The sequence below is a fragment of the Primulina huaijiensis genome, chromosome 2 (genome assembly GCF_012295235.1).
Source record: "Primulina huaijiensis isolate GDHJ02 chromosome 2, ASM1229523v2, whole genome shotgun sequence".
NCBI classification, from domain to species: domain Eukaryota; kingdom Viridiplantae; phylum Streptophyta; class Magnoliopsida; order Lamiales; family Gesneriaceae; genus Primulina; species Primulina huaijiensis.
Genome location: NC_133307.1, coordinates 8,356,231 through 8,367,972, shown reverse-complemented (window position 1 = coordinate 8,367,972; position 11,742 = coordinate 8,356,231). Strand labels below are relative to the sequence as shown.

The 11,742-nt window shown below is 35.5% G+C and overlaps 1 protein-coding gene across 1 annotated transcript; it reads right to left on the bottom strand.

The window, feature by feature from the left end:
• Positions 1-477: 477 nt before the first annotated feature.
• Positions 478-5,271, bottom strand: LOC140966568 (uncharacterized). The gene is made up of 9 exons (XM_073426826.1): positions 4,686-5,271; positions 4,099-4,135; positions 3,939-4,017; positions 3,771-3,816; positions 3,598-3,696; positions 2,461-2,529; positions 2,040-2,379; positions 1,788-1,942; positions 478-1,445 (listed from the first exon to the last, which is right to left on the bottom strand). The coding sequence occupies exons 1-9, from the start codon at positions 5,112-5,114 to the stop codon at positions 708-710; spliced, it is 1,992 nt and encodes a 663-aa protein (XP_073282927.1). The 5' UTR covers positions 5,115-5,271; the 3' UTR covers positions 478-707.
• Positions 5,272-11,742: the final 6,471 nt, after the last annotated feature.

Below are 11,742 nucleotides of genomic sequence, written 5' to 3'. Positions count from 1 at the left end.
GGGTCAAAGGACTAATAATATACAATCATAACTGCATACTATTTAACTTTATAAGTGATAAAAACTTGGAAAGTCCGAGGAATTGTTGATCAGTGCATCATCTAATGATCATTTATTTGTTTGAATGAACATTTTCATGTCATTATCATTAAAAACATGGCGTTACATCACATATGTTAGTCACAAGCCCGAATAAACTTCATCCTTATTTTAGGCGGCTGAATCGACTAAGAACCAGATTACAATATACAATACGCTTCCAAATGAGTTTCATGATCTTACGTTGATAAACAGACTTTATGATACATATTAATATTCAAAAACTTTATCTATGAAGATTACATGAGTATACATATAAAATAAATATCATAATTAGATAAAATCGTAAAATATTATTAAAATAAAGATTGTTTTTACATAAGAGTCAATAAAACCTAATTCTATAATTGGTTGGTTGGACACCTATGATTGTCGGGATTGTCAGAAATAAAAGAATATATGGAATTGCTTTCGATTAATATAAAATAACATACATGACGATATAAGCAGATAAATATTCTATCCTTCAAGTCGTCTAAATAAGACTTACATGATTTCAACTAATAAAACTATATCCACCCCCAGCCACGAACGAACCCCTCGTCGGGCTCCAACCGCTAACAAACAATACAAGGAGCAGCATCTTCCAAAAATGGTAAATCCAATACTCAGAGTTGCAATGCCAAATCGGGTTGCTGGGGCGAATTAATCTGTAAGCTAGAATTAGGCGAACCTGCTGCAACTTTCACTGTCAAGTCCGGTGGAATCGAAACAGTTTGTCTGATTATACCTTGTGCCGTTTGACTAACTACTGCTGAAGTATTCCTATTTTCAGTTAACTTAGCCGCCTCTAAAATGACATGATTCGTAGATGATGAATGAGTTGAACAAGGTTCGTTTCTTGAATTTGTTTCACACATTTGAGTAGGATACATCGCTAGTTTTGGATTTGTCACTGCAGATAGATCATATCCGAACATTCCATGGAAGCCATTTCTGTGGGATTGATACATTGGGTTTTCGGGAGTCTGCAACTCTGTTTTTATAGAAGCGTTTTTACCCAGCACAACTAACTCGTTCTGGCTGTTTGGTTTCCTCGCAGCTTCAAACATTCCTTCAGAAGCACAGCATTCAACGGCCGAAATTACTGCACGAGTTGAGTGTGGCGCAGGTTTACTAGAGTTGAAATAACTGGCTGCATTACTCAATGATTGTTCTTTCTCGGATGAAGGCCACAGTGGTTGTGAAGGAGTTATCTTCTCATTAACCCAACCAGGACCATATTGCATCCCAGAAGGTAAGACAGATTCTATTTTCTTTGATGCGATTATCCAGGCCACAGGCCCAAGATTTGCAGCATACTTAGCCAGGCTTCTCGCATAAGCAAGTGGTTCGTGCAGGCCCACCTACAAGTTCATCAGGGAAATCAGGGAGCTTCAAGGTAGAATAGAAAAGGTCGACTGAGAAGATGTGCATAACTGTTTTAATTTTTTACTAGAGCAAATGTGGTGAGAAATTCCTAGGGACTCATTACTCAAATGTCAGAAATTTCATCGCGACAAATGCATTAACTGAGTACATCATAAATTAAGAAGCTGAGGCTCCAATGGGGCTCTCTTAGTTTCGTTTCTAAGCCATGCATGAAGAAAACCAAAATACAAGGAAAACTGTTGACAAAGAAGTGTTTCCCATCTCCAACAGATTGCCAATTAGAAGACACCAAAATTATAAATTTTTGAGATACATACCGGCACCAACTGCTTCAAATCATCAAAGGCGTTCGACAAAACAGGCAGTTTATTTTCCGAAGACAGTGGATGAAATTGCCTGTAAGTATCACGTCTGTTCTCATCCACTGTAAACTGTTTGTTACCGTACTTCATGTCAGCCCGTAAGATGGAGGCTGCAATACAAATTCAGAAAGAAGAATTAATCATTCCCAAGAGAATCAACTAATCGTGCAACTACGATCAGACAAAATCACAAATACAAATGTGAACCTGGAAAGTCACTCCAATCAGACAACCATTCCGAGCTATTTTCACCATTTCTAGAGCGGAAATTTGAAGGGTCTGCGGTATATCGAAATCTCTGAGGTGTCGGTACCTTTCTCAAATTGTAAGAGTTCGACCCAACTATTTTTTCTTCTGCAAAAGCAAGAAGGGCAACTGAAGAAGGATCAGGACTAACACGATCTACTGGAGATGCATCAACAGGCTTTTTCTGGTTCTTGCTTGGTGGCCTTCCTCTCCGCACTACTTTGGGCTGTAGTTCACCATCATCACCTTCATGCTTCAGATTTTCAAAGTCCCTCTTCGCAAGTTCTTGGATAGATCGTGCCTAATGAGTTTCATGATTCAGATATAAAGCATGATAATTATGCAGAAGAAACAAACAAAGCTTGATGAAGACTCAGCAAACCTGCCGATAATAGATGGTGTCTGGAGCATTATACGTCATGGCATTCGAACATATCAGAAATACATCGGTCTGCAAATGCAGGGGAAATTCACCATCAATTGCAGTGATTTATCTCCACGTAGAATTCTAAGATATCAATGTTTGATAGATAGACCAAGAATAACAAAATTACATACTTGTTACAACTTCCAAGGAAAACAACAAACTGAGGGGAGATATAGAATATGAATAAGTCGGGCCCTATTATCTGAATCCCAATAAAATCCAAAAATTTTAAAAGATGAAAAGTACAAAAGTGATACAATAGCTTTTTCTTTTATTTATTTATTTATTTTTTTTAAGAAGACAGTGGTGCAATAGTTAGTTACCAATAAACTTAGGAAATTGTGATTATCAGTGGAACAAAGCAAATGGCATGATTGTTGCAATTGGTTCGCATTACCATGCAGCTGCACTATCACATGTAGTATGTTCTTTGATTCCAACAATCTTGGTAAAATCATTCACATCTCTGGCCTCAAATTTATTGGTCCAAACATGTTATTGCCTAATATAGGTCTAAAAGATGATACAAGGTCAGGATTCAGTTGCTAATTAATCGTCCATGACAGCATAGTTTTTCTCATTATCCTGGGATATGTACATTCACATTGAATAAAATATATCGCAACATTATGTTCATCAACCAGAAACATTTCATGACAGAGACAGAGCTTAGGAAGTACAATGCAAAAACACAGCCACCATCAAATGCTCAAGATGTCTGATACTATTATCGAGCTTCTTCTCAAAAATCTTAAATGATACTTTGATTATTTAAGTCAACACATTAGCCTCGTGTCAAATGATAATATCAAGTAAGCTGTTGGGTCTTATCGCTTCATCAAGCAATATCCATAAAAAGGTGATAACCAAGAAATAGAATTTAGGGTCCTCTGGCCCAAAAACAAATTTTTTGAAATAACTAAAATCATTTGTATTTGCTTTTTGTAGTAGACAAGTATTCTAAGCAAATTTCAGCATATTTCACATCAATACTTCCAACCAACTCATATAACAAGTATAATTCATCTGTAGATCAAAATATTATTCATGGCACGTCCAAAAAGAAACTGGCTCAACTAAATCAAAACCAACCTCTAATTCTTCCAAATTCTTATAAGCTCCACCGTCAAGTTTGTTCCTCACAGTTCCAAAGTCCATAGGGTGCTCAATTATTTCACCATAATCAGGTAGCTGCAAGAAAATTAATTCCATATCAGCCCCTCCAGAAACCCAGAATTTTAATCAATCTTTGAATGTACCGTCACCTCATTGGGATCCACAGGCTCAGAAAACACCCGGTAAATATCTTTCCTGCAGTAAATCCATCCAATCAACCAACACTGACAAACTGAACATTGGAAAAAAGAAAAGTGCGATATAAAGAAGAAACAAGTTTCTAAGCAAGCAGAACAGGTAGACAAGAAAGCACTTACTTTTGGAGCCTGTCAAGAATGAAGACCAACATTGTTCTGTCTGGCAAAGGTGTTGTGGGACAAGAATCCATTGGTGAACCTGTCGACGAAAATGAAAAGCTCACAATCAGATAATCCAAACACAGACGCAATCAAGAAAGGGTGTGGATGTGATTAAAACCATGTAGAGTTTCTGTCACTGTCGAAACCTTTTTTTCCTGCAACAATCATCAAAACCACGATTATTTCGAAGCCAACAAAGTGGTAAAATTGAACAAATAACAAGAAAAGACATCAATAAAAGTCAAGGAGAGAAGGACTTGGGGAGAATAAGTAAATAAAACTGAAGCACCAGCTAGTTATAGGTAATATACACGTAAGTTTTTTAAAAATGGCTACCCTTTACTAAATCAATGATCTCCATAACATACTTGCAATTAAACGAGGAAGAAGATTATTGATAATCAAACCAATTTATCAAAGTGAATAAAAATCCAACTTTCTTCGAGGAAAAATGCTCTAGAAATACATAAATAGAAATAAATCTATCATGATATGTGAAACATTTAAAAGCTAGGAACGTGGAAAACAAAACCAGATTTCACGCAAACGGAAATCGAATTAAATAAGTGTTTCCTTTTTTTCCAGCACACAAAGATTCAGACTTCACCGAGTCAAAATAAAAGCACCCGCTTCCGATCTTCAAACCCATGTTAAATTTTCTTTTAATTTTCATTTCTAATAAAAAAGAAAAAATAAAAAAGGGACCTGCATGGAATCAGCATGGTTAGATCCACGATCCACGGTATTAATCTTTCGTTTCTTATCCGACCCCTCTTGATCATCAGAATTCGGGTCGAAATCCGACCCAGAACCCGAAGCATAATCTCGCGGACGGCGCCTGTTATTCTGTTGCTTCTGATCAATGTCCTCCTCACTGGATTCAGGCAAACGAACAACCAACTTGACTTTTTTCTCCTTCCTCTCATCTTCATCCTCGTCAACGAATTCATTCAAATTGTCCAAACTTTGGCTCCGGCGAGCGGATCGGCGGTCGCTGGATGGAGTGGCAACATAATTAATTGGTTTCGTCGGGGTAGAAGGGAGATAAGAAGCTTTAGGAGGGCGTCCTTTCTTCTTCCTCTTCTTTAGCTTCAGCTCCGCCGTGGCTGCGGCGGTTCCTGCTACCTTGCCCATGGTAATGGGGAAGGCTAAAGCTTGCCTTTTTCGTTTACTTTAGGTATGGTTGGTACTGTGTTACGACGTCGTTTATGTGACAAGCGTATCCGTATCACGTAGAGTTTAGAAAACTCCGTTCTTCGGACAAGTTGGCGGATCTACCCAACCATCTCGAGCCAACTAGTGCTTCTTTACACCGATTTTATTTTTGAGTTACCACAAGGTCTTCGAACCTTTAAAAATTGATATTTTAGTGTCAGATGGTTCCCAAATATAATTTTGTTAATATTAATTTATTACATATTTTTAAAAATATAGGAAATTTAATTATTTTTGATGACTTTCATGGATTTTAGAAATCTAGAGGTATTCAACATGGATTTTTGTAAACTCTATAAAAGTTTTGGGGTATCAGAATTAGAATTTGTAGAGTTGTTAAAAGTAAAGTGGTATTCAAATTTGATTTTTGAAGACTCTATGAAAATCTATAAGTATCCAAAATTTCCATAGATTTTCCATGATTCTTATAGATTTCTTTATGTACAAAATTTAAAACACTAGGTACAACAATTAGAAATAAAAAATTCTCTTCTACTCACCCCAGAGATTTTGGTAGACTTTTATCAACAAATTTTTGCACCCCATATCGGCGGCCGCTCTTCTTCCTCCTGCACAATTCAATCGTTCAAAGGTATTATTCCCTTCTTCAGTCACGTTTTTTTTTTGTTGTTGTACAAATTCAAGTTGACTTCTCAATTATTATGGTGTTTCATTTTTCTTTTTTCCTTGTCAGCTTGATCATGATTATTTATCATAAATCTATATAATTTCACGATTTTGTCTACACATTCACACAAATCCTATTGAGAATAATTCGATGCACACAAACCTAATTTCACAATTGTATCAAATGTCTCACTAAATTAATAATTTGTAAGTTTTTTATTGTTATTTAATATCATGTTTTTAATATATGTATATTGCATCGTTTTAGGTTTGTTGTGAGTATAATCAATAATTTGCAAGTATTTTATTAATTTGTAAGTATTTTATTATTATTTAAATATCATGTTTTAGTATATGTATATTGCATAGTTTNACGTCCTTTAAATAGACGACCAATAACTTCAAGGGGATACGATTATATTCATAAAATATTAAAAGAAGATCCAACAAACTTTCGAGAGATTTATAGAATGTACCCCGATGTATTTTTAAAATTGTGCAACATCCTTAGAGAGAAAACACATTTACAAGATACAAGATACATTTGTATTGAAGAAATGCTTGCCGTATTTTTACTCGTTGTTGGTCATAATACCCGATATTGCTTAATTCGTAAAACCTTTGAACGATCACACTACAATACAAGCCAAAACTTCAACAAGGTGTTGAAAGCATTAAATAGCATTGCAGCAGATATGATGGTCAAACCTGGATCTGCAGTGCCCGAAAAAATAAGAGAGAGTACAAGATTTTATCCTTATTTCAAAGTAAGTAATGAAATTCTTTTTGTTGTTTTTGTTATTGATGTTGTTGTAATTATTATTATTATATTGTTGTTATAGGATTGCATTGGAGCTATTGATGGCACTCATATTCCTACCACGGTGTTTGGGCGTGATACTAATAGTTATCGTAATCGTCATGGGACGATTTCTCAAAATGTTTTAGCAGCATGTAACTTTGATTTAGAATTCATATATGTGCTCAGTGGATGGGAGGGATCTGCACATGATTCAAACGTATTGACAGATGTTTTATCAAGAAATAACGGGCTTAAAGTGACACAAGGTTATTTTTTAAATGCTACTAGCTTATTTAATTTTTTTTTATTTTTTAGGATTATATATTCTATACATTAGTTACTTGATCCTACAAAATATGGTTTGATAGGTAAATTCTTTTTAGTGGACGGTGGATATCCAAATCGACGTCAATTCTTGGCTTCTTTTCGTGGTGTGCGTTATCATCTCCAAGATTTCACTGGCCAAGGTCGCCACCCTGAAGATGCAAAAGAGTTGTTCAATCTCCGTCATGCTTCTTTGAGGAACGTAATTGAAAGGTTATTTGGCATATTTAAATCGCGGTTCAAATTATTCAAAACTGCTCCTCCGTTTAAATATACAACACAGACAGAGATTGTATTGGCTTGTGCTGGATTACACAATTTTCTTCGCAAGGAGTGTCGTTCTGATGAATTTCCAGTTGAAACCGAGATTGAAGTTCCACCATCTTCATCAGAACAAGTTTACGAAGATGACAACTTTGGTGAATTATTCGATACACAAGAACAACAACGGACAAAAGCTAATGCATGGAGAGATGCTATAGCAAATCAAATGTGGAGCGATGTTGATCATATTGTCAATATAAGTTAGATTTTATTTCATAAACTACTGTTGAAATTTTATCAAATTGTCATACTATTTTGATTTTTTAATCTAATATTCACAAAAAGAAATTGTTATATATTCTAAATTTTTTGATTAATTAATAATTTATGTTGAATTGGTTAGGATCGAGAAGTTCAATTTTTGAGTTCTAAATTGACTAGTGATTCATTATTTGTTAACTGAAAAAGTTAACAGAAGTCTACAAAAGTCTTGCAAAAAGTCAACAGGAGTCTATGGAATTCTGTTTAGAAATCTGTGAGATTCTACAAATGTCTGTCAAATCCACAAAAGTCTCTTATTAAAAAAAGTCATTAAAAGTCGTTAAATCTCTAGGTTGAATACACCCATGTAAATTTTGATTTCTAAACATATTTTGATATATTTGGAAACTTGTCTCCACACCACTTCATTCCAGTTACAGAAAGTTCCACTAAGATGCATAAATTTCAGCACTTACAAACTATGAACAACTTTGATGCGCCTAAAATTGATATATATGGGCGAATTCAAGTCTAATTTAAAAGTAACCTTAATCCTTAAAGGACAGACCTCATTGTTGATAAAGGGCAATGATATCGAGCGCAATCATATAGTAAGTAGTCTGAACTCATATGTACGAGCCCATGAATCTCCAATTGGGCCGATCTCCTCAACCCTATTTACTAAAAGTCTGAGCCCACCAAGGGGGTGGGAAATCCGAGTCCTAACGCAATTAGGGAATGTGATGACATTATCGTTAATAAATAACGAGGTCCCGATAAATACGAGATTCGATCAAATCTCATCGATATAACATAAAATTCATAGCCGCCATCAAGAGTTGTAGCCATCATGGTTAAAGAATCCTACTTTCTAATGTTTCCTATCTCATATAGGATTCTACTCCAACAAGAATCATGCTCCAACAAGGTAACTAACATCACATGCTTCTATAAATATCAGGTATTTGTCACGTTTTCAGCACACACGTTCTCTTGATCACTTAACATTATTATCTTTCTCTTAAGTTTTCCTCCCTGGACTGACATAAGCATCAGAGGGTTCAAGTCGGAAAACTTTTTACGCCCCCTAACCCGATTTTTGTCTGTGCAAAACTCAGAGCCCTGACCCGAACCACTCAGCTGTGAAGTTTTTAATATCCACTCCCCAGACCGAAACCGAGGTAAAATTTTAGTATCATCAATTGATGTCGTATGTGGAAATTTGAAAAAAAAAATATAAGAAGATAAATCAAAAAGGAAGAAGAAAGATGTTTTATCGTCAAGAGAACCTAGAAAAAAAAAGAATCGTGAGGATAAGCACCATCAAGAGAATACCATGAAGAACAGTGAAACGTCTTCTATTCGTTTTGTTTTAAAAGTACTAGGAAATTTTTTTTTTTAAAAAAAAACCTTGCTATTTCGGCCGAACATAATACATATATATATAAAATAATTTTGCACCATTTTTAAAATAAAACAACCAACTAGTATTTGAAAATAAAAGAAATAGTCAAGACATAAAATCGTCAAATGTTTACCAAATCTAAAAACAATAATTTGAAAAGTGTAGCACATACTAAACCACTCAAAACATAAATAAAAGGTCGTAAAATCTTTTAACATAAATCATAAACTTAAAATCATAAGTGCGGAAATGTAGAAGCGTTGGTCCTCGGGTTATGTGCACCTCTAGTCCAGTCAGATCAGGCATCAAGACCTCCACTACCCTCAACATCACACTCACCTGCATCGATAACATCTAGTGACTCTAAAGACTCAACACACCATAATCTTGATAATAACATAACACATATACAGATCACATACAACAGTGAAAAATACTTGTACTTAAAATAACATTTCATGAAGATGCATGAACTTTAACATAACCGTTTTCATATCATCATCAACATGTCCATATTCATATTACCATCAACATATTCAAATACATATTATCATCAACATATACATATTTCTTTTTCTTTTCGTTAAATTCAGATCGTTAATTGTGACTTTCATGTTCGTCTACGTGTTGGGCGATGGATCCATCTACATATAACCACAGTACTTGACGGCGAGGACATCAACGAAACTCTCACCCGTCAACCGTGTTAGAGTAGGTGCCCGTCGAGCCAAGTGTTGGCCGAGTGTTCACATTGAAACTCTATGTATAAACAATCTTTATTTTAATAATATTTGAAATTATTGTTCTAGCACCTCTATATCTGTATACCCATGCTAGTTGTATATATAAAGTCCTTGAATATACAAATAGTAGAAAGCATATGAGATGCTCATATGATGAGTATCATGAAACTCATATTTGGAATAGTGTATATTCTAAACAGTTTCTAATCGATTCAGCCACCACTAAGAAGGTTATAGGCCGCTCGAGTTTGAGACTAGTATCTGCGATGTGAGTACCATGTTTCATTGGTAGGGGATATTGTGATGTCCGAGCATGCAGATAGGTACTCCTTGTAGAGTGCACTGAACAACCCTTCATAAAAAACTTTCCAAGTGGTTCTCACTTATCGAGTGGAAACGTCCTAGTTTATAGTTGTACACAATTAGTCCTTATGACCCGGGACAACATTGAGACTCTATATGCTAGCATTGCACTTCGACTTGTTTATCGACTCTTATGGGGTCATTAGGTGGCAAGGTTGGGTGTTCTGTCGAAACATATAGGAGTCGATGCATTGTAGTCAAGGATTCACCACTTACCTTCGGGTATGGATATCCTATGTGTATGTAGTATGAAATCTCTGATCAGAGTGTTGGTGGTAATTATGAAAGGGGTTTCATAGATTACACCATCGATGCAACTACGACATGACACATAGTATCGATTCCTTGACAGCTCTCGATATACAAATAGTTGTCGAATCGGTCGGGATATATGAGATGAAGGGACCGTACTGTACGCTAACCATAATTGAATGGTTCTTGCAGGCACTATCATTTGATACCTAGGGAATCATGTAAGCGATGCTGCTAGGCGTTTAACATGATTGATTGGGTACTATCAGACTTGAGTTCTGACGTTCTTATTATCAAGGAGTTGATAAGTAAGAATGGAGCAATTGGGGTTTGCTTATATAAGGACATGTTTAGTCTCGAATCACATTGGGATGTGAACCCACGGCTAGTTGTATCATTGAACCATTGAGGGTCACACAAGTACTAACTTTCTAGATCCCGTTGAGAAGTAAAATAGTTCCATGTGTTGAACGACTTATAAAAGAGTTTATAAGCGTAAAGAAAAATAGAAGTACGACTTCTATGTGGGGAATGTAACTTTTAATTTGTGGAAGTGTTCCTAAATTAAAAGTTGGCCAAATAAATAATGTATTTGAAAATTGTGATTTTCATAAACATTATTATGGACTAAATTAAATTAATTCAAGTGTTGAATTAACTAAACATTAGTGGGCCTAGTAGAGTCCAAATAATTTAATTAATTCAAGTGTTTAATTAATTAAATAATATTGGGTCTTGTAGAGCCCAATAAGAAAAAATTATTCTACTAGCGGGCTTGAGTAAAATCAAGTAAAGTTTAAATGGTCTCAAATGGGTTTGAGATATTTAAATAAAAGTTCATGGGCTTTGTAATTGTTACAAGCCCAAGTAGAAAGCATGCAAGGGAGGTGAAGGGTTGGAGGCAACTTTTGCATAAAACAATGCAGCATGCACTTTATCACTTTTTCAAGCACCAAGAAAAGTCTTCCTCCCCCTCTCTCCCACAAGCTCTTGGCCGAAATTTTTCTCTCAATTCTCCTTCATTCTTCAATTGTTGAGGAAAGCTTACCCTTCTCAAAGAAAAATCCTCTAATTTTTCTTGTGCAAAATTAGAGGGGATCCTAGTTGGTGGTGGAACTAATTTGAAGGAAAGAATCCAAGAACAAGGAAAGCTTGTAGAGGGTCAACCATTCAAGAGCTAAGTTGTTTACAACTTAGTTGGAGCCATCATTAATCCTTTGTGATTGATAGGTAAAATATTCTAAGCACTCTATGTATGACATTTAGTGTTTTAAGTTATTTTCTACACACAACTAGTAGAGGTGCTCGGTTTTGCTATAAAAATAATTTTGAAACTTCTTTTGCGCAACCGGCCACCGTAACCGATCCGCTTTCAAACTGAGCATTGGCCTTATGTATTAACATATCCTATCGTGTCCATGGAAATACGATCGTCGGGCTCCCACTAGGACCTTCACCCTCCAATATCTCCAACATATCATCGTATTAGTCACAACTACTTCACTT

Coding starts and splice junctions, on each gene's coding strand:
- LOC140966568 (XM_073426826.1), bottom strand. CDS start 5,114: ATGGGCAAGGTAGCAGGAACCGCCGCAGCCACGGCGGAGCTGAAGCTA. Junction 4,136..4,685: donor ACCATGCTGATTCCATGCAG/GTCCCTTTTTTA, acceptor TGATTGTTGCAG/GAAAAAAAGGTTTCGACAGT. Junction 1,446..1,787: donor ATTTGAAGCAGTTGGTGCCG/GTATGTATCTCA, acceptor ATGAACTTGTAG/GTGGGCCTGCACGAACCACT.